The 23,886-nt window shown below is 36.2% G+C and overlaps 1 protein-coding gene across 2 annotated transcripts; it reads right to left on the reverse strand.

Moving 5' to 3' along the window:
• Positions 1 to 1,573: 1,573 nt before the first annotated feature.
• Positions 1,574 to 15,539, reverse strand: PTGES3 (prostaglandin E synthase 3). 2 transcript variants are annotated; one of them, XM_090273432.1, is made up of 8 exons: positions 15,490 to 15,539; positions 7,822 to 7,935; positions 7,602 to 7,671; positions 6,989 to 7,087; positions 6,334 to 6,423; positions 3,647 to 3,709; positions 2,751 to 2,775; positions 1,574 to 2,468 (listed from the first exon to the last, which is right to left on the reverse strand). In XM_090273432.1, exons 1-8 carry the CDS (start codon positions 15,522 to 15,524, stop codon positions 2,449 to 2,451), a joined length of 516 nt encoding a protein of 171 aa, XP_090129558.1. In that variant the 5' UTR covers positions 15,525 to 15,539; the 3' UTR covers positions 1,574 to 2,448. The 2 variants fall into 2 exon arrangements, with proteins under 2 accessions (XP_090129558.1, XP_090129560.1); XM_090273434.1 differs by lacking the exon at positions 3,647 to 3,709.
• Between the last annotated feature and the right edge of the window lie 8,347 nt (positions 15,540 to 23,886).

A 23,886-nucleotide genomic window follows, 5' to 3' on the forward strand; every position in this document is an offset into this window, starting at 1 on the left:
AAGACTGACATTATCTTAAATATTATTAAACCCTTTCAACCACCTATCTTTGGAATCTGCCTCTCCAGGTCTCCCTCCCAGTGTCTTAAGTTTAACATCTTTATTTTTTTTGCCATATGAATTCCTGCATTAACTTGTTTCCCTGCCTCCAGACCCACTCACAAAAATTACCCACGCTATGATATCCCTGAAATTCAGATTACTGAATCTTCAAAAAATGTACAAACTATATGAGAATAGATGTTATCCCACAAGCTTAAAGCATTCAAATGCTTGAACAGATTCTTAAAATTAAGGAATCTTAAATGACAGATGGAATCAGAAACTTATCAAGCTTTACTTGAATGCTCTGTTGCCTAATGGCTGGCCATAAGCCACTGAATCCTTAATGAAACTTAACTTCCAGAGTCTGACATGCAAAAAGTTTAAAAATTTTTGGCTACTATAAAACTGGGGAGATCCCAGCTGGCTGAGGATGTTAGATCTCATTGCCATTCGAAGCTCTTCGATCCTCCCCTGAAGCACCATAATAAAAAGGTTTGATCCCCTGCTTCAAAAAATAATTTTTGAAGAGAATCAAACTGGAAATAGAATTTTTGAGCTTTTATGTTTTCCTCTGAAGCTAAGAAGTACACTACTTTATCAGTTACACTGTTACTGCTGGCATGCTCCAAAACCAGAAAACCATGTTTAAAATACTTTTTAAAGTACAGAAGTTCAGCAAGTGTAGCTCAGTTGGTTGGAGCGTTGTCCCATAAACTGAAAGGTTGCGGGTTTGATTCCAGTCAGGGCACATACCTAGGCTGCAGGTTTGGTCCCAGATCAGAGGCAACAGATAAATATTTCTCCATCTCTAAAACATATCTTCCACTGTGAAAAACCCTAGGGCTTTGACGAAACTGCAACCCTTTAACAGGACCAGAACCTAAGTTACTCCTGTAACATAACAGAGTTGACTGTCAAGTGTTGTGTCTAGGGCTACTGAATAGCAGTAAGATTTTCTAGTTGTAGCATTTCAAGAATATGCTGTTAAATATCATTCTAAATAGTCATAACAGGGGAAGGAAAAAAGGTTTTATGCCCTTTTTACTTCACTTCCAAACTACCAAGTTTTTGTCCAAAGTTTTTCCCCTTTCCTAGTCTGTGAGTTCTGATTACAGCAATTACCTGAAAGATTTACCGTTGTATCCCCAGTACTTAACACTGCCTGTAACACAGGTCTGACACAAAGAAGTGCTGAAATATGAAGCATTTCTACGCTATGACAAATACGAGAAGCTGGAGGGAATAAAAAACTGCTAAAATGTAGAAGCTCAAAGATTTAGAGGAGGACAACACATTTAGTTTTATTTCAATCAAATCACAACACTTTCTTTTCCAACTGCTCGAAAGTGCATCTACAATTTGCTATTACAGATCCACTTTTAAAAGGTTTCCTGTGATATTACAGCAAGCCTCTTTTTTTTTCAAACAGAAATATTCCCAAATTCTTTCTCAAGTAAAAATAACTCAATTCCAGTAAATGGCAATACATGAAATTACAGTAAACCAGACACTTAAAAGGACAACCAAGAAGTCTTCCAACAGTTTATTAGAAAGAATATAGATATTAAAAAAAATCCCCACTGTCATGAACATAAATTGAGGTTTTCAGCCCTGGTACAAGCTGGATCCAAATAAAAGGGGGGAGGGACCCAATAGTGTATTAACATTTTTTTCACTCATTTGCCATACTGACAATGCAAATACAAATTTGGTCTAAATGTACAGACTCTCAAGCAACAATGTACAGCCTTTCTTCGTCCTCCATGCTAAGAGATGTAAAAGTTTAAGGGCCAAACAATACCAAATGTACAGGCTTCAAAAACCATCTAGGTTAGGGCATTTACTAGTTTTAGCTAAGATACATTTGGAACACTGACATGTGATCACTAAATGTACAATAATGTGAAGTAAATTTTTTGAAAAATATAACTTTAGTGGAACAGTCCTGAAGAATATACCAGAGGAACAACAGGTTACCAGTTTAAGGTATCAACCGATTTGTTTCAGCCAGTTGGAGTCCATGTTCTAAAATCTAAAACATAGTTATCGTTCCATAATCCAAGAGCTTCCTATCATGTATCTATGTTATGAAGTAAAGGAGACTTAGGAGAAATTTTTTATTTATCACAAATGCTGTTTCAATTGCTTAGGACCTCAACAGCATCATGGAAGTCTGGGAAATGTTCATGCATAAGGTTATTGCCTTAGCTGACTTAAAATTGCCCCATACAATGGTACATATCAACCCTTAGTGAAGCCTTTAAGAAAACAAACAGGTTGGAAAATGGGTTAAGGGAGGCAAATGCAGTATCTGCCTTTAGAGCAATCAACTCAGAAATTCAATTATGAAATCTTGCAGAGAAGTTATTTTTCTTTCTCAAAATCCGGTGATGACAACATTCCTTACTCCAGATCAGGCATTTCTGAAAGGATTTAAAAAAGATTAGTATGAAGTACAAGGAAATGAACTACCAACTTCAAAGTCTTATAAGAAAGGTAGCCAGCAAGAGTTAAATCATTCTCTCTTTTTTGAATTTGAATCTCAAATCATTCAAAGTTCTGCTTTGCCTATTCATTAGAGGCCATAAAGATATAATATTCTTTTCTCTAAGAATTATAAAGAAATTAACCTCTTCATTTTGAGAGTGTGGTCTTTGATGTGAAATTATCACTCTGTAAAACATACTTTTTACAAAGACACTTACTTTCATCATCACTGTCTTGTGAATCCTGCAGAAGGAGAAATAAAAAAGTTACCAAGTTGATCAAACATTCCTCTGCTAACTGAACACTTTGCCTTAAAAAGCTGAAGCACTGTACTTTTCACTAAAGTAGCAAAGATATGTGGTTATATCAAGCTTATGAATTTAATCAATCAACTTAGGTTTATTGAAGACAAACAAATGTAGAGATGATGAAGAAGATGTGTGCCTTTTGGTAGGAATTAAGCCCACTCTTTAAATCCCTCCCTGCCAACCAGACTGAATCTTGGTATAAAATGGTTTCTTTTCTCTCTTGACATTAAATGAAGGAAAAAAATGGTTCAATACAAAGACCAATGGACTGACAGAAGACAGTGAACTCTAATAATAGCTGGTGAATCACCTAACTCTACTGAACAAATTTCTTAAGGATGTTAACAGAATGCCAGAGGGGGCGGGGAACGTTGAGAAGAGTGACCCACTATATACTTTTATAGATTCACAATGTCCATATGTTCACTATAATCTCTGACCAATCTTGCTTTTATAAAACCTGTTTAACATTGTAAAAATAATCCCTACACTTTCTCTTAATTGAATAAGGCATATGATGTCTCTATGCAATGATTCTTTTGAAATCTGGTCCCTTTAAGAATGGCCCATGAGATAACGGATTCCCTTAGTAGGCACTCATCCCTCAAAAAAATGGGCATATTTATTTTCTTTTTTAAAAGTATTTATTTAAAATGAGCATTTAAAAAACTGTTTTGCCCTATATTAAAAAAAAAAAAAAAGCATCAAGAAGTAGCAAAAAAAAAATCTTGACTATTGCAAACAACCTGCAAATACATTGTTTCTTACTATTTAAGTAAACAGAGAAAAAAAATTTATAGACTTACATCATCTGCTCCATCTACTTCTGGTAAATCTACATCCTCATCACCACCCATGTTGTTCATCATCTATTTGAAGTGTAAAAATTAGTTTTAAAAATGACGTTAAGTTAAGCCCTAACAGAGGTTGCATGCTCCAGAATAAATCTTAACTCTGCCATATTTTCCACCAATAAAAAAAGCAAAATAAACATTAAGTACCTTCCTTTCTAGAAAAGGTAGATTAGAGGTAATTATATAAAATCTTGAAAACTTGTAGGGAAGTTAAAACTAAGTTCTCATTAAAGGAAAGTGAAATTATTACAATTCATCAGCAAGATATCTATGTATGATATAGAAACTAAACACTGAAATCCTGAATAGCAGTTACCACTGATGGCTAAGGAAAAGAATGGGATTCATTTGTTAGCTGTCTAGTCTTGTATCCTAAGCTAACTGACATTATGTATTATGGTATTCTCGTTATAGTTTTAAATACTGTGAAGAACCAATAAATGATTTATTTAAAATAAAGTCCTTTGGGATGATTAGTTTGTATAAAAAGGCCTGAAAATTGAATCAAAGGTCAAACAGAAGTAAGTTAAAAACAGAAAATAAGCATAATTCTTGAAGGAAAAAGTACACAAATAAAAAATAACCTTGTATATATATACCATTGTATACTTACAATAAAATGGGACTAACAACAGAACATACTTACATGAAGTACCAATTTCCCATCTTTAACTGTTTCTGATCATAAAGTAAGTAGTATATTACTTACAGAGGTACAAATAACCAAAGATGAAATTATTATCAGATGGGGAAGGATTTATCTGAAGTAACAACCTCTCTACATAAACTTTTAAAAATCTGAAATATTTACACAACCATTTATAACTTTCTAAACAAATATCAAAAACTTCAAAACTACAGGCTTACCTGGATTTCAGAGTTTTAAATGCCTAGTCAAATCTCTCAGTATAAAAATTCTGGGCAATCTAGTCTTGACTAATATGAGTAACTAGTAAAGTTTCCGTATGTCTGAAGGCAATGTTGAACACCATGGTTAAGTTTCTTTTACCAGGAAAAATGCTCAAAATATGCCAGTCAGGTGAGGTGCTGAGGATAGGATGGCAACAGAAATAGAACTGAATATATTCAAGAGTTATTTAGCCCTGGCTGGTGTGGCTCAGTGGATTGAGTGCTGGCCTGTGAACCAGAGGGTCGCTGGTTCGATTTCCAGTCAGTGCACATGCCTGGGTTGTGAGCCCGGTCCCCAGCTGGGGGCGCCCAAGAGGCAACCACGCATTGATGTTTCTCTCCCTCTCTTTCTCCCTCCCTTCCCTTCTCTAAAAATAAACAAAATCTTTTTTTAAAAAAAGGTTATTTAGGAGGTAAAACAAAAGAACAACAAAAGTGGAGAGAGAGGCAGTGAAAGAGAACGTTAAGAAGTTGTGATTTGCACAGCTGGGTGAAAGGTAGCACCAATTACTACAGGTAAGAAATAGTGAAGTTGAGGAAAGTCACATACTATCTTGCCTTTGTGCATTTTCTTAAAAAAAAAAAAAAAAATCCACCTGGCTAGGGTTTCCCTTCTGTCTTTTGAAATTAAGGTGCCAGAGCCATGTGAGGAGAAACGTTAAATAAGCAGTTGCATAAGTGAGGCTGAAAACTACTCCTTTTAGTTTTTAAAAAAGAAATGTAAACAAATCAACTAAATTTTTCAAAGTGCAATGAGAAATGGATTTCTTGGGCATATCTTCAGCTTAGAGCATAATGTTCTCTTTACTGATTAACTTTACGACAGTACATTCAATAAGGTCTATTCTACCTAAAGGCAGATCAATGAGTTCTTTGGTTATGGCAATATGTATTTGGACGACAACTCGGACAACAAAGGCTTACTCAAACCCTTTCCTTGATTTGGAAAACTAAAATATTCCTACACACCACTCATTGTGCAGAGAGAGACACAGACACACAGACACACACACACACACACACACACACACACAAAGACAGACAGAAACATCGATTTGTTGTTTCATGTATTTATGCATTCATTGGTTGATTCTTGTATGTGCCCTGACTGGGGATCAAACCTGCCCACCATAATTCTTGTGTTTAAAGGTTTATATTCCTATTACATGGCTCAAAAATGTAAGCCAATTACTACATTTCTGCTCCTAAAAATATCTGTTCTGGGGCTGGAATAAAGGTTAGCTGTACTGCATTGATTGACTTGTATGGTTTATTTTTTATCTTTATACATCAACTTTACAACTTAACACTAACTTTTAAAACATTTAAAAAGTTAAATTTTAGGATTAAATTACTATTGCTAAGATCTTATTATCCTGACTAGTATGGTTCAGTGGGTTGGGTGTCATCCCTCAAACCCAAAAGGTCACTGGCTGGATTCCCGGTCAGAGCACACACCTGGGTTGCAGGCCAGGTCCTGGTTGGGGTGAGTGAGAAGCAACAAATCGATGTTAATCTCACACATTCATGTTTCCCTCTCTCCCTCCCTTCCCCCCTCTCTAAAACTAAATAAATAAAATCTAAAAACGATCTTAGTTTTACTGTAGACTAGCCTCACAAAGTAATGAATGCCTTAAATATCACTAGGTGTTTTAAAATCATTAAATTGACTACACAGAAATACACTGTACTGGGAGGGAGGGCAGAATAATGCATTTAAAAGAACTTACCTCGGAGAAACGATCAAAATTAGACATGTCTTCATCTGAATCATCTTCCCAGTCTTTCCAATTATTGAAGTCCACACTAAGCCAATTTAGCTATAGACCAATAAAAACATCATCCTACCATTAGGTTAACTTACTCATTGGCATGTATCTTAAAGACTACATTTTTTTGAATTGTGGGTTCATACCCACTAATGAGCCATGGAATTGGCACAAAAAAGGAATGACTAGACAAATCACAGTGAAATCAAATGTAGTAATGGTAAATATAGTTTCATGATGCGTCTTACAGTCATTAAACAAACCTACTTTTTAAAGCAACAATAAAAACTGATTGGTAGGAACTATGCTGAGATACCTGGGTAACTTATTTTGTTTGTTGGCACCAAAATATACTCCTGTGTGAGTAATTTACAAAGGCTTCTAAGCAAAATCTGCCTCTTGAATGCAAAACATTCTGCATAACTAGTGACTGATCTTATTCTGACTACACTTTGCTTTAAGTTAAAACCAATAAATCTCAAAGTAGAGAAAAACACACAACACAAGGCTGTAATAGTACTTAGCTATGAAACAAACACTATGTTCCTCATACCAAACAAAAGTATTTTTTCAAGTAAAAATATCAAACTTAAAAAAAAAAAAAAGAAAAACCAACCTTTGCCCTTTCTTTTGTTAATCTTGGCCATGACTGGCCAGATTCTCCTTTTCGTAAACAACATAAAATTGATCTGTCCGTTCTTTTATGCTTGGAATCCTAAAAGCAAAAACAAAAGCACTATTACACCATTTATCTCTCCAGTATCACTATAAGATTCCAGAAAGCAGCTTGTCATTCTTTACCTCTCCTTTCTAATTTCTTTCCCTCCATTTTCCCTATACTCTGAAAGAAACATCTTCTAACTACTGAAAATTTCATAAGCTACTTAGCTGCAGAAAAGGACTATTTATTCTTCCCTGAACAAGGTGAACAGAATAAAACCTTTTTAAAAAATTAAATATGGTACAGTCATAGAACAGTTTAAAGATTCTATACTTATTTAAGACAAGTCTCAAGACTATGTCCCTGATTCTAAATAGTGAAAACAAGAACAAAAAAAGGATATAGGAAAAGTGGTTAAGACAGGGGAAAACAATGAAAAATATACATATACCTACCTATTTAGCCCTCTGAATTGTTAAAACAGAATTAGTGCTAACTGCTAAAAAGAGTAGTTGAAGTATGTCTACTTCATGATTTAAATAAGTATTAAAACATGAGGACTACTTACATTTGGATCAATACAGTGAAAAAGATCAATTTCATTTAAATGTTTAAAATTATCACTTCCTCCAAGACAACTATGAATAAAAGAAAAAAAAAAAAAGAAAAAAATGAGCCTCTTCAAAGAGGTAAAGATCAGTATAGTAACTTCAGTGAAAACAAGCAAGCCAAAGTTATTCAATTGTCAGAAATAAAGATTTATCCAATTCTGTAAAATGGAAATTTACCTGAATGTAAGTTTGGATTTTTCAAAATTTACATTAACATCTTTACTGTCTTCAACACAAAATTCAACGAAGACATAGTCCCTGCGATCGTACCACTTTGCAGAAGCAGGCTGCCTACAAAGAGATAAAATTAGACAAAGTTAAGCTGGAATTCATTAACTGAATATTTACAGAACCTCCAAAGTTTAGCATGTAAGTAACACATCTTTCTATTCCATTAAAGCACTCATTATTTTGAGGCAATTTATAATAATTTCTAATGAAAATACATTTTTACTCTAACAGCTATATCCATCCCAAGTTAAAACACAGTAATACTTATTTTGCAATAAAAATTTTTTTAAAAACAATGTTTAGTAGAGTTAACCACCTAGGTAGCCCTGTCAAAATTTATAACACACTCCTTTAGAGCCCTGCTCCTAAAATTCAACCTCACAGAATTAAAAAATCAGACAGAACTGATCCACTGTCAACTGAGATATATGTAGTATTTAACATTTTTACTTACAACGAATGCTAGGAACTGTGGGGGGAATTTAAAAGTATAAGAAATGACAGTTTTTGTTCTCAACAAAGTTCTCACCTGCAGCTTATTTCTGACTATATGAAACAACCCTTTTTTTTTTTTTCTGGGCAAACAAATCTTTCTAGCAAACTTTTATGATTCTAAATGACATTAAGATAAAGAATTAAACTTCTTTACAGCGTAACCTTTACACTATCTATACATGTATCCAATATATACTATATGAGAAGCAACCTGAAGCATTTGCTTTTTCCTTATTATTCATGTGCTCCCAGTCCCTTACATTACAGTATTATGCCATCTTCACAGTGTCAGCTGCCTAGAGCTCTACCCACCCAGTAGGATATGGCTAAAAAACTGCTGGAGGCAAATATAATCAAATATGGTTGATTGACAGTCGATAAGATTATATGTGATAAATACTTAAACATTTTTGTAGATCTAAGATTATTGCAAAATAAGTTTAAAATTTTAGTTATTATATGTTCAAACACTATTCATAAATCAAATCAACTGAAAGGAATTGTTTCACTTTCAAGCTCTGAAATTCCCAACCCTGAGAAATAGAAGTTTAAAGTTCCTTCTATAAGTAAAAGTTGCAACCAACTGTTCATCAACATTTTTTACACAAATGTTAAACTTGCCTAGTCACTCTACTCTGGAACATTGATATCAGATCTGAAGTAGGTTAAACATTACAGATGGCAGTTTCCCAAGTCTAAATACAAGCAAATCAGCAAGGGTAAATGTATTTTTTAAGGTTATCTATTGGTAGATTAAAAAACAAAAACATGAGATTTTAAAAATGCTTCTAAAAAAGATATCTAGCCAAACTTCTAAGGACTAAGGAATCACAACTTTTATTATGTTAGTATGTTAATAAAACGAACAATTTAGAAGCTTTATGAATAGATCATACATTATTTCCACTCATCTTATTGCCCAGTCTTCTCAATGTGGGGTAACATGTTCTCTGTTTTTTGTTTTTTTAAAATTTTCTTTTACTTTTTGAGGGGAGGATGGAAAAGAGAGGGAGAGAAACATAGATGTGCATGCAAGAGATGGGAGAGAGAACGTGGATCCTGATGTCTCTTGCACAGTCCCAACTGGGGACCTGGCCTGCAACCCAAGCATGAGCCCTGACTGGGAATCAAACCAGCTACCTTTTGATTTGCAGGCCGGTGCTCAGTACACTGAGCCACACCAGCCAGGGCTCATGTTCTGTCTTTAACTGAAAATATTTGCTAACTTAATAATTAAACTTAAATGACTAGGTTTACAGACTTTCATATTGAGGTAATCAGATAAGCCCCATTTAAAAAAAGCACTAATGGTAACAATCTGGGGCAACAAACAGCCTAGTTCCAGAATACTATTTCCAACTAAAAGAAACCAGGATTCCTACAGAAAAATGGCTGACCTCAGGCCTGAAGTAGGCAATATAGGTGACCTTGGGACATCTTGTGCAAATGAGACTAGTTAAGGGTGAGGTCAGTCAAAAGAGGAGGCAAGAATTAAGGTCTCTCACCTTGGCCAATGGCAATTTCAGCACCAGAAAAAACGACCACAGCCCCGGCTGGTGTAGCTCAGTGAACTGAGCACCAGCCTGCAAACCAAAGGGTTGCCAGTTTGATTCCCAGTCAGGGCACATGCCTGGGTTGCAGGCCAGGTCCCCAATTTGGGGCATGTGAGAGGCAACCACTCATTGATGTTCCTCTCCCTCCCTTCCCCTCTAAAAAATAGTAAATAAACAAAATCTTTAAAAAAATAAAAGAAATGACTGCAGATTGATTAAAACACACTGAATATAAAAACTGAGTTCATACTGACAAAAAAAAAAGACAAACTACCCATAGTCTGCAACACCAGAAGATGCTACAACTCCAATATTTTATAAATTAGCAATTAAAGACAAAGAATTAGGCACTATTCCTGCTTTCCCTTTATGAACTTTTATTCCTGATAACTAAATAGGACCACTTCATGAAGGAAATGTTACAGAATTCCAGCTTTGGTGTGGAATAAAACATGGGGTGGGGGGAGAATCACTATTTTGCAGTCCTTAAACTGATTTGGCAGTGATCATCAATAGATAAAACTATTAACAATGACTAGATGAACTGATAAAGAACTTAAGATCTCAGCATCACCGAAAGTGAGACAATCGAATATATACAGTACTCACTCTCTATATCGCGGTTCACTTATCGTGGCCTCACTGTATCTTGGGATTTTTAAAAATATTATTTATCGCAGATTTTCCCCTATATCGCGGGATTTTGCAGTACTGTATACATACGTTGTTAAAGTTATGTAGGTTTAAGAGTGTAGAATATGTTTAAGAACATAAGTAGTGTTTGTAATAGTGTGGAAAAGGTTAATAAGGGAGTGGGAAAGGTTACTAAGGGACTGGGAATGGTTTATAAATGTGTGGAAACGGTTTATAAAGCCTTAAAAATTATATACTAAAGTAAGTGTAAGGTTCCTACTTCGTGGATTTTTACCTATCGCAGGGGGTGGGGCTGTCTAGAATGTAATACCTGCGATATGTGAGGGAATACTGTACCATCTAATTTGATGCAACATGATACACTCCACAGTAAACTTTATTTTCAGTCTACCAGAAATATGAGGAAAAGGAACAAGTTAAATGATACCACAAGGTCCAGAATGTTTCTTAGATCAATGGCATAAAGAAGAGGGAGGAACTCTTTAGACCGAGAGACCTAAAAGTTATCGAACAAGCACAATTTGTGACCTATCTGCATCTTGATTCAAATAAACTAAACATAAAAAAAGATTACTGAAGCCCTGACTGGTATGGGGCAGTGGGTTGGGTGCTGGTTCAATTTCCAGTCAGGGAACATGCCTGGGTTGCAGGTCAAGTGTCTGGTTGGGGGCATGCGAAAAGCAACTGATAGATGTTTCTCTCTCAAAGCAATATTTCTCTCCCCTTCCTTTCTCCCTCCCTTCCCCTCTCTAAAAAATGAATCAATCAATCTTTAAAAAAACAAAAGCAAAAAAACAAACAAAAAACACCACCACCACCACAAATCCAAAACTGTGGATATCTGGATATGGAGAGGTGATGTGGAAATTACTGTTCGTTTTGTTAGTAAAAAGCATTGTTTACCTTGTAAATGTCAAGTTGCATATTAAGAGTCTATAGTAATGGAGGAGCACACTAATAGTGATCTGGCTATTAAAATGGCTATATCAAAAACCAAGTATGAAAGCTCTTCAGTTTCTATTCACATTAAGGACATGAGAACCAAGGGAGAAATTTTTCTTTTCTCAAATTCACATTAAGTAATCTAGAATTATATCACTGTTATGGGCTTCATACTTAATGAGAGGAAATTCAGGATGAAGAAGGTGATGACTATGTTTGAGAAGGAGAAGGTCTTTGAGGGGAAAAGTGGAAACGAGATGCTGAAGATGATGGAGAGGAAGATGACTAGATCATTTTAAGACTAGATTACCTAAATTCCTGGGAGTGCAATAGTGATCACACCTTCCTTGTTTCTTCATGTATAAATAGCTGTCCCTATAGAAAATAATGTGTAACTTTTATAGAAAAAAGTGAGGTTTTACTATTTTTGTTTTATCATCCCAAGTAAGATTTACTAGTCTTTTAATAATCACACTGTATGTAGAGAAAAACTTTCTTTGACACCATTGTGAAATTCCCTAGCAGTTCATTTAGAATCTTAATTTTTCTAATACAAGCTGACTAGTCATTTTTAGCTCATAATTAAAACATGATGGCTTTTACACATAGTATGATGTATTTCATTAATAAGGTTTTAAAGTTATTTATGAATTAACTGAAATCAGTAAGCTGAAATGTGAAATAAAGTCTTTTGAATAAGTTATTTTTTTAGAGTTAACCCAGAATATTTAGTCTGAAGGCAGTAACTTCAATATAGTTTATGGTTTGGGGGGAGGCTTCTGAAATCTTTTAGGCCAGGTGACTAGTAAGATTTTATTTCTGAAGGAAAAACTGCTTACGGTAAGTTGAGACATACAGAAAAAGTCTTTTGTCCTTCAAGCTGAATAAACATCGTGACATGCTAATGGTTAAGTGTAAATTTTTCATTTTCCTTTCAGCAGTTCCTTTATGATCACCTTCCTTTCTTGTTCCACTCTTCTCCCCATTCTCAAAAAAAAAAAAAAAAGGAAAATTTATGAATACCCAAGAACACCTTCAGTCTTATACCTCAACTTCCTTTTCAGACCTATCTCAGTTTTAAACAGGCTGTGAAACAAACTGAGTATTTTTATTTCCTGAGATACAAATATTATTATCAATGCAGTTTTACATAACAGCTTACTGGAAATCTTTCTTGGTTGACAAGATGTACAGAGACTCTAGTAGGATAAATAAAGAAAAGCAGCAGAGGGGCTTTTGGAAGCAGCAACAATGGCCTCAAAAGTCAGAATTGTCTGTTGATAATTAATGAGATATTCAAGTCAAAATTTTAAGTTAGCTTCCCAAATGACTTATATACCACTCTGCAAGTATTTCTGGTTTTCCTAAATAGAATCTTTAATTATTATTTCTCTAATTTTAAAGCATTACCAGATATAGCATTTACTTGAAATGTATTAGGCAGTGGGAAAAATATTTGAAACTAAACCCAAATTAAAATTAAGATTTGTTCTCAAGTGGATGTCCACTGAAAGCAGAATATGTGCCCTGCCCAGGTAGCTCAGTGGGTTAGAGCACTGTCCCAATACGTTAAGGTTGTGGGTACGATTCCCCATCAGGGAACATACAAGAAGCAAGCAATGAATGCATAAGTAAGTGAAACAACAAACCGATGTTTGTCTAAAAATCAGAAAATATAATTTTTGAAAGTAAAAAAAGATTTGGGAAAAAGTGTGCGTGTTTTCTTATATGGCTACTAATTATGAATAAGTACATCTCCCTTTTTGTTGTGGAGGCTCCATGTTCAAGGCAATTTGCTTTTTTTAAATTGGTTCTCTAAATTTTTTTTATAAACTTATTTGAGAGAGGAAGAGAGAAGAGAAACATTTTTTGTTTCACCCATCCATGCATTCATTGGTTGACTCTTATATCCCTGACCAGGGATTGACCCCATAGCCCTAGCATATTGAGATGATACTCTAACCAACTGAGCTACCCAGCCAGTGCTGGCTCTAAATTTTTCCCCTTTGACTATTTTTAAGTTATTTTAAGTGTTTTTTAAGTTAGTGCCTGCAAATTAATTGAGTTACATTTCCATACTGGGACACGTTTAAATTACTGAACAAAGCACTGCTTCTTTTTAGTTGAAAAATATATGACTTGGGGTTTTAAAGTAAAAATTAGGGCATTATTTGTGGATAAATTTTAAAAGCTGAATAACTGAATGAAATAAAACTCTTGGGAGGATTCAAATATCTAAATAGCTAAGAGTTTACTCCTTTTTAACTACTAAAATACCCTGTTTTAGTCCCTAAAAATTCTCATCACATAGTAAGGCCAGATTATAAAATATTCATTTTTAAAGTTAAATCTATATATTTACTTTCTTATCAATCATTTTGTCATATAATCAAAATTACTTTTTTGGCTTCAAAACACTTAAGAGCCTCCAAATAACTTTTTGACTTATTTATCTTTGTGGGTGAATTTCATGCAAATAAGGGTGGGTTTTATATTTTGTGTAAGTTCTTGGTCCTATTTTAATGTTCTTTGTATAACAGTATAATATACAGTGTTAAATTCCTCAAAATGTTCTTTAAAAATCTTTGAAGTTAACACTTCTGTGCAACTATGTTTTGAATAAAGCTAGGACAATGTTAAAACAAACAAAACACACTACCCTGCCCCCCTACCCAGTGCGACATTCTAGGCTATTCTGACAAGAACTTTAAAGCTCCACATTAGGACTGTGTCAATTCAAGTAATAAAGTTTGACATAACTTAAAATTCTCCTCTATAGTTTTAACTAAAATTTCTTAGCTTGTCTTAAAAGGAGGAGCTTAGGTCATGAGTAGAACCCCTATGAATGGGATTAGTGCCTCATAAGGCCTCTGGTGTTATGCAGATTGTTTTGAGCTAAAGCCAACTTTTATTTTATTTTAGAGAGGGAAAGGAGGGAGAGAAACATCAATGTGATTTGAAGAAACTTCGCAAGCAACCCAGCCACCTGCTCTAACCGGAATCAAACCGGCAACTTTTCTTTGGAAGTTCACAGGCCACTGAGCCACACTAGCCAGGGCTAAAGGCAACTTTAGCAGCAGGCTCAGGAGAAACTTCTACCCCACCCTTAACTGCCTGGATGATTCTGAATTAGAAGCGCTGCCCATAAGAGATTATCAAGAGATAACTTCTTTTGACTTTTCACTTATCTACAGGAAAGGGCATACAGTATTCCCTCACGTATGACGAGTATTACATTCTAGACCTCCTGAAATAGGTGAAAGTCCTTGAGAAGTAGGAACCTTACATTTATTTTAGTATTTATATATTTTTTAAGGCTTTATAAACCCTTCCCACACACTTATAAACCGTTCCCAGCCCCTTAGTAACCTTTCCCACACCCTTATTAACCTTTTCCACACTATTATAAACACTACTTATGTTCTTAAACATATTCTACACTCTTAAACCTACGTAACTTTAACAACGTATGTATACAGTACTGCAAAATCCCGCGATATAGGGAAAAATCTGCGATAAATAATTAAATATACTATTTTTAAAAATCCCGAGATACAGTGAGGCCGCGATAAGTGAACCGCGATAGAGGGGCTACTGTACTTCAATTTACTGAAGGTCTGCTCTTATCATCCAGAATAAACCTTTGAAGCTCCCAGGGCAACAACTTACCACATTCCTTAGCTCAGAATGTCTGCTTTGGGAATGTATGCACAAAGTAGGAATGTGGGAAAGTCATAGAGTCACTTGAAAGAAGGGCACATGCAGGAGAGGTTAGAGATAGAAAGGGAACTTGAGTATATAAGAACAGTGAAGAATAAATTTGTTTATAACTACCCAGTCTGTGGTAGTTTCTTACAGCAGCGCCCCCCAAACGAAGACAATCAGCAAAGTAAACAAAAAGTTTGCTAAGGAAAACTTCCCAGTTATTCAAATTCTTTTTGACAGTTTACTACGTACAAGGTATACCCACCTCAAGCCTTTTATGAACTGGCAGGACAGGCACATTATACTTAAATTTGGGGTAAATTCATAAATCTTAATGTTGAAAAAAACCAAGTTAGGACTAGGGCACAGATGTCCTGGATATAACAAATATTATTACCTTATTCTGTAAATGGGAAATTAAAACAATTAGTTGCAGTTATCATTCCTTTAGAACTTTGGAAATCTTAAGGGGGAAAAATTCCATATATAATACAATTTTACAGTACATGACTTGTTTCTATAAGCAACACTATGGTCAAAGCTCCAACATCTTCATTTTCTTTTTCTCTCAGAAATTCTAAGTTCAAGTTTTTATAAGCAGGTACTCCAAACAATAATACAGCAAACATGAAAAACCTTGAGGTTTGTACATGAAAATTTAGTGATACAGAAACTTGTAGTATTCAAGTGAGAGTCCTATAATTCTTAGTACCATAATAATTCAAATTTGGCTCCCTGAAATATGGTCTTGATCCACCTCATGGGATATATATATTATCTACTCATTCCATAAATTCCACATTCTTTCCCCTAGAAATCTTTAGTATCTTTCTGTCAGGGTAGTATCCAATCAGATTTGTTCATTATTATTTGAATTCTTCCTCTATATCAGTTGGAAAAAAAAGGATGCTATCAGCTTGGTCACAAAACATTAGGCTCTTCAACACATACAGGTAAATGTACTAGAGGAAATAGCAATAATGACCATTTAACAAAAATGCTCTACTTTTGTAAAAGAATTTAAAGGACTGCAAAATGTATACAACAATGTGCTAATTAACAATCTTTATGAAAAAGTATTTTAAAATCTATTAATATTTATCTTCAATTAATGGCCTTGTACAGAAATTAAACAGAAAAATGTGGGAAAAAGGATTAATTTAGACTGGTATGTCAACTTCTTTAGATTTAAAAAAAATCAGGGGGTAGGGGAACAAGGGCAGAATTAAAGGGGAACCAATGGTAGTTATTCACAGTTAAGAGAAAGATCAGTCTGACCAATAAATTATTCCCACGATAAATATCCCCAAAATAAAGGGCTCACAACAAGTCAAATGTTGCTTTGAGGGTATATATTGATTTGGTGTTTCTTTTCTAGATTTTCCAAAATACAGCAAAGCCTTAATAATAGAATATGAAATCAGTTTTGATTTACAGATGGCACTCACCAACTTTACTGCCCACCATCTATGTGAGATAGTTAAATTAACTGAAGATGTCATCTAGCAGAATACAGGGCCAAGAAAAGATCCCAGGTCTAGTCCCAATCCTCACCATGTCAAGCACCTGAGATAGCCAAGCCTTATAGCCAAAATACATTTATATAGAGTTTGAATGTTATTCAAAAAACACGTATTCATTAAACATGGTTCCGGGAATTGTTCTGGGGATATAGCAGACAAAAATCCCTGCCCTTAGTAAGTTTGCATTCAAGTCAAATGATGAAATTTAGTTCAAAAATCATCTCCTAAGAAATATGGAGATGAGGTCATATTTGTTATGGTTTACCTTTCTTAATGTATAAAACATGGCTTATCTTTCTTAATGTATATCATAACATTTTTTTGTTGTTAGTACTTTGAAAGGTGGTAACATCTAGATATTTTCTAATAGTACACAACCTCATATATTGGGTTGGCCAAAAAGTCCGAATGGTTTTTCCTGTAAAATAAGACACATTTTTCATCTTCACCAATAACTTTATTATTTGGATATTCTGAGTATGTAAACTATCTCCCGCACAGTGTTAACGCTGACTGTTCTCAATTAATGTTTAGATTTGGTTGTTATCAACTTCAACTGGTCTGCCCAACTATGGAGCATTGTCCATCAAGAAATCTCCAGAACGAAACTTCACAAACCACTTTTGACACGTTCAATCAGTTGCAGCACCTTGCAGTAAACTGCACTGTTTTTCTGCATGTCAGTTGCGTTTTTACCTTTCTTGAAAAAAGCATAATATGCTGAAAATGTGTATTTTCTTTCATCTTCAACATTAAGATGCCTACACAAAAATTCACCACTTTTGATTTTTTTAAAAATGCACATTGATCTGGCAGCAGTCACAATACAATCTAAAAAAATTGTTTCAAATGAAGTTAAAGAAAACTAAGTGCTAGTAGAGCCATCTTACAAAATCTTACCAAAAAAAAAAAAAAAAAAAAAAAAAATCAAACAGCTTTTTGGCCTACTCAATACTTTATTCAGAATTAAGAGTCCCCTCATGAGTTTATTCTTAATGGAGCATATTTGTCTGAACCAAAAGATCACTTTGAATTCTAAGATAAAACAACAGTAATCAAGACTAGCTTTTCACTAAAGTTCAATAACGCAGTAAATATCTTCTAGGTTTAGGAATAAGCTAAACATATTTCTAGTAAGTAAAAAGCTTCTTAAAGAGAAGGTTTCACTAATATTTCATATATTCCATAATACCTATAAATATCAAGAGTCAGAAAAATAAAGCTCATTAAAAAACTGGTAAATCTATTTCAACCTGTACTAAGTGAGAAATGAAATGGAAAGACAAAAATTCTGCTATTGAAACGGAAAAAGTAGTTCCAGGTTCATAGATAGCAGCTTTTTCTCAAGTATTATCAAAAGCTCTGCCTAAAATGTCTAAAACCAAACTCTCTCACATTCTTTTCTCAGAGAAACCCCAAGATAGGCTTCTCATACTTTCAGATCTTCAGTATGTCAGTTTTACTACTATGTAAAACTTTCTGGAAAGGTGACCTGAATTGCACATGCTTCCCAAATTATGTGCCAGGGTGCATCAGGACACTATGGAGAAACTCACAAGGCTGCCACAGGATATTTTAAACTTGAGAGAAATTCAACTGGGGACCCAGGTTTGTGTCCTGGCAGGGAACTGAACCAGCAACCCTTTGGTTCCCAGGCCAATGCTAAATCCACTGAGCCACACCAGCTAGGGCTAAAATAAAAACAACAAAAACAAAACACTAAGTTCAATTTCAACAGCAGACTGTGCTATATTAAACTGCATCTTTGCAAAGCTGGATTTTTAATGGTTGCTATGTCAAGAAAAAAAAAAAAAAAGAAAGAAAGAAATTCAACGAGGAATAGGAACCGAGATGTAGTACCCGATCTGACTTCAAACTGTAAGTAGTTATATGGTGCCCAAAAGGCACACATATTCCATAAGTAAACATGGTTAAACATGAAACTCCATTTTTCTTTCAATACTTGTTTGATTTTCAAAGAACTACTAGGATGTTAAGACAAAATACTTAAGTTGCTTGGACCCAACTACCTAATAAACAGAGCTGCTAGGTTATTCCTTTTGGCCTAGCAACGACGTAAAAAATGAAAAAGAAACCTACATAGACACCAAGGGGCAAACAGAGGTCTGAACCTCTGTGCTAGTTCCTTTATTTGGTAATTCTCACTCTTAAAATATAAGGATGAAAGCTGAGTTTTTTAAAAGATAACATCCCCCCTAAAACTTAGTGCCCTTCTTTCAAGTGACTCTATGACTTTCCCAATTTCCTACTTTGTGCATACATTCCCAAAGCAGACAAAATTATTTTTCCTCCTCCAATTAAGACTCAAAACAAGATCAATCTTTCACTGCCTCCATTACAAATTTTAGCTCCATTACCTTTTGTTGAGAAGTGGTGCAGATTTTAACAGAAGTAGTAGGTCAGGTTAGATAAGAAAATTGAACTACAGATACATAGTTATTTATTTGGAAAAGGACCACCTGAAAAATTATTCTTCCTGGAAAAAAATAAGCCCTCTTTCAGGAATGCTTGGTTTCTGAATAAGGTTCCAAGTTGACTTGGGACAGCTCCTGATACTAATTAGCATTGCATGAACTTATATTTCAAGAACTAGACCCTGAAGTTTAATTAAAAAAAAAAAAAAAATCACACCTGTTTCTGACTTAGATCCTTTCAGTAAACAAAATAATTAAACACACTGAGTTGGAAAGAGTTCTGAAATAAACACTTTTTAGCAATAAAGCATGGCTATATGTCAAGATTAACTACTGTATAGAAAATCCATGACAGCCCATTTTATTTGGCTTTGGAATAAACATGGAGAGGGACGTTGCTCAAGGTAAGCTTTAAAGTAAGTGTCCTTGGGAAGTGGGGAAGTCAGCCTCAATTTAAAATGTCATTGCCAATCTATACAGTAAAAAAAAAGTTTACTACAACAAACTTCATTATTTCTGAGCAAATTACACTAAATGCAACAATTCTCAATGTAAGAATTCAGATAAACCACTATCTTAAGCATTTAATAGCCAGGCTGATTCTAAACAGTTGATATTACAAAGGTGTATTTTTCTGAAAAGTGACAATCACTAACCACCTAACACCCCAAAAATGATAAGGCCTCTAGATTTTAGAACTAGAAATACAATTAAACAGAAAAATCTTAATACAGTACAAACTGGTCTGTAACATAGTAATTTATCAATTCCAGTTTTTACTGCCATCTAGTTAAAGTCTAACTAAGCGTGGGGGAAAAAAGAACCCAGCCGCCAAGTTACACTGGTTAGGAAATCAACACTTAACAAATGCCACCATCAGTAACTCTTCCTTAACTTATAGAAATTAACCATATACTCACCAGTACAAATGGTTTTGGAGGCGAAAGATAGATTTTATTTTTAAAAATTTAATTTTATTTCTTTATTTTTAGGAAGGGGAAAGGAGGGAGAGAGGAAGAGAAACATCAAAGTGTGGTTGCCTCTTGCATGCTCCCAACTTGGGACCTGGCCTGCAACCCAGGCACGTGCCCTGACTGGGAATTGAACTCAGAACCCTCTGTTTCGCAGGCCAGCACTCAATCTACTGAATCACACCAGCCAGGGCAGATGATTTTATTTTGAGGATTCAATCACACAAAGCTGAGTGACGACAAAGATTTTAACCAATGTTAGAGACAGTCATAGTATGTTTCTAGACAACTTAATAATTTAAGCACAAAACACCAAAAAGAATTACTTCAAGTAGCTCAAAACTAAAAAATACTTTATATCTACTATTAATGGGTCCAACTTAGAACCAACTACAACAATTTAAAAAAAGGGGGGGGGCACTCTCCACCTCCACCCCCACAATTGGTTTTGCAGGTCTTAAATGCCAGGGAATGTCCTAAAATCCTAGACTTCTCCAAGATAGGTGAGAGATTGAGAACTTTTATGTAAACTACTAGTCAAAACTCTAAAAACTTGATTATAATCAAGAAACTTACCTAGGAAATCATTACTAAAGAGCATTCAAATAAGAAAAAAACAGACCCCCAAAACCCTTAAGCTATTCAGCATGTCTCTCTCCATGTTTAAAAAAATGTTTATAGCAGACAGCAAAAAAATTAATCCTTATCAGCCAGATTCTTCCTAGGACTGGATGACCCATTAAAGGTTTTTACTAACTCAAATAACTGATTCCTAATATTCATCTTGTAAATTCATTCAAGTCATTAGTTCAGTAATAACCCCTAAAAAATTTTGCAATGTGGCATGTTAAATATTTTAAAAAATGAGATTTATCTGTTCTCTTCAAACTACTCATTTTGAAAGTAGCATTCCTGAAACTATATAGACTACTTTTTGGAATAGTGATTGTTAAACTTTTCATCTTAATTTTTTAATCTACTCACAAACTTAACATTTCTTATCTATTTTAAATGACATCCCAAAGTGTTTCTATTCCAAACAATGTTAAACAAGAGGGTATTTCTTCGTGAAAAAGTATTTCATTCAGCTACATTAGTCTATTAAGAGCTGGTAATGCTTTATATGAGGATTCCTTTTCTACTCATAGGTATTTTAAGATAGACAATCTTGCTATATTATTTGGAATAGAGATTTCAAAGGGAAAAACAAAAGCTACTTTACAGAGATTTAAACTCTTCTATTAAATACCACTTTTGGGGGGAAATTCCTTCTAAAGTTATAACATAATATATAAAGGGGATTACAGTAATACATGCATACTTGAAGCTGTTCTCGGACATCAACTGGATGGGTGTATCCTATTTTGAATTCTAGCCCAATATACTCACCGTCAATGCTATCAATTTAAGTAAACCCCTGAAAGTGCATTACTTTTTATAGAAATAAAAATTGTTTCCCTATTGGTGAAAATGAAAAAAAAAATTGTCCCCCTTCAATTCCCTTCATAATTCTCAGGTAGTAGTTAAAAAAAAAAAAAAAAAAAACATTAAAAAAAGAAACCAGCAGTTATCACATATGAAAAGGTAAAGCTTCAACCGAAAATAATGTTTAAGGTCTAGAAGGGGCAATGTCAAGAATTCTTATTCGGTTAAAATCACCAATGTTTTCCTTTATCTTTATCACAATAAAACTAAAGATTACTAAAGAACCTGTAGCAAACAAATCTTAAGCTCTTTAAGACAACAACAACAAAAAAAACAATTACATACCTATTTCACCTCTAAATTAATACAGAATAATGAAACTTCGCCTAAAGTTTCATACAGAACACAAAACATGTCCACAAGTACCTTCCGACTTGACACGTGCGGTAACTACCTGCTCTATGGTAACTCCTCGCTGCCAGGGAAACGGCTGAGCTTTGGCAACCATCACTCTCTTCGAGAGATCGGAGTTAGGAGAGGGCCTGGGAAGACCCACACTCGAGAAATCACGACACCCAAGAAGGAAATAAGATTGTGGTGACTGTATGGCCTACCTCCAGTTTCCTAGCAGTCCCTGTTGCTCAGAGGCCCGCGTGGTGCTCTACGAGGAGCTCCACCAGCCTCTGGTAGCACCCACCACAGGTGCACTTGGCCCAGGGCCTCGTGCAGGTATAACAGGGCGGTAGAGCCAGCTTGCCCAAGAAACGAAGTGGCAGTTCAGGAGGGTCCACGCCTCCAAGACGCCGCAAGGCAAAAATCTCACAGGAGATTTAAGGCCTAAGGCTAAATTCAGAGAGTTAGGAGTAACCGAGACACCAAAGGGGGAAAAGTGGGGTAAGTGGGATTTCCGGCACGGGGAAGCTGAGGGACGATTCAGAGATGGGGGAAATCGGACATCTGGAGGAAATATGTCCTCCTCCCGCCAACGGTAACCACAATAATGATATTGGATCGCCAACCCCCAAGCCAGAACGACTGCCACTATTGAGGAGAGAAAGCCAAGGGACCGAAAGCGGGGGAAGGGAGGGGGCGGCTTCCCGGCAGCCCCCAGCGCGGCCTCGGCCTCCTGCCGCGGAGACCTTCCCTTGGCAGGGTGTCGCACTCACATCGTGAACGGGGCAGGGGGGCGGGTGAATGGGTGGGCGGGCCTCTCCGGCGGCAGCTGCTGGGCAATGGACTGAACTCCGGTGGCGACTCCGGCGTTTTCTCCCCGGTGTGGCCTTTTCTTGTTTCCCTCAGGAGACGGCGGCAGCGGCAGGCTCGACCTGGGTCCCCAGAATGCACCGCGCAGAGAGAGCGGCTCCTCCGGTCGGGGAGTAGAGGAAAGTGTAGGAAAAGGGGCGCGAGGACGGAAAATGAACGTGCGTGCGTGCGAGCTAGGGCTAGTGAGGCCGGGCGGCGGCTGGTGACGCAGCAAAATGCCCGGGCCTTGCCCCCGCGCCTGCGCACTCTTTGTTTTCGGGCTCCTGCGCGGCTTTCTAGAGATATCTACGGAAAGGGCGGGGCCTCCCAGCTCTTCGGGATCCTTCCCGGCGCTGGCCCCTCCTTTCGCCTGCTCCCTCTGGTCTGACGAGTTTCCCGCCTCTACTCTTGCGCACCCCCTCGCGTTGGGAACTGTTAGTTATCTAACCGCCTCTCCACGTGCTGTGGGCCGTCTTCCTGGGAAACCACTGCCCTGACAGCGGGAGGAAGGCTGAGGTGGTGGGATGGACAGAGTCGGGAGGCTTGTAAAGTGAAATGGGGGTTTGGTTACTCTTCAGGGAACAAACCAGCCCACAGAGGAAACATTCCGCCTCAGAAAAGAGGGGAAGAGATTGCCGGTGCTGGTAATATTTGCAGAAAAGGGTTAACCTCAGAATCGAGGGCCTGGTCCATTTTGCCGTTTTTGGAAGGCTGGAAACAGGTCCAGGGACAGCGGAAATTTGAGGTCTTGGGCTGAGGAGGAACGTTTGCTATTGGAGGTGGGGTTTGCCTCTGCTGTGAGAGATTAGTGCTGTAGGCAAGACTGGAAGGTTATGTGAGTGAAGAGTCTAGGTTTGTGGAATGGAGATAGCGGCTAGGACGCTCGTGACTCCAGGCACATCATTTGAGGGGAAGGGGATCCCCCATCTGTTGTCAATGGCTCTCTGGAACTAAAGCTTTGTGCAAGGCACTGGGTTAGGCTGCAATGAGGGATAGTAACGAAAGGAATGAAAACGGTACCTGCTTACTCTGGAAGGCTATGTAACAGTGGAGTAAGGGTGAAATA

This window comes from Furipterus horrens, unplaced genomic scaffold (genome assembly GCF_987537825.1).
Source record: "Furipterus horrens unplaced genomic scaffold, mFurHor1.1.pri manual_scaffold_4, whole genome shotgun sequence".
NCBI lineage: Eukaryota > Metazoa > Chordata > Mammalia > Chiroptera > Furipteridae > Furipterus > Furipterus horrens.

Bases quoted from the DNA above. Each gene is read 5' to 3' on its own strand.
- PTGES3 (XM_090273432.1), bottom strand. From the start codon at position 15,524: ATGTGCCTGTCCTGCCAGTTCATAAAAGGCTTGAG. The intron at 6,424-6,988 runs GTTGGTTTTTCT...ATTGGTCTATAG, and splicing joins TAACAAAAGAAAGGGCAAAG to CTAAATTGGCTTAGTGTGGA. The intron at 3,710-6,333 runs GTAAGTTCTTTT...CACTTCAAATAG, and splicing joins ATTTTGATCGTTTCTCCGAG to ATGATGAACAACATGGGTGG.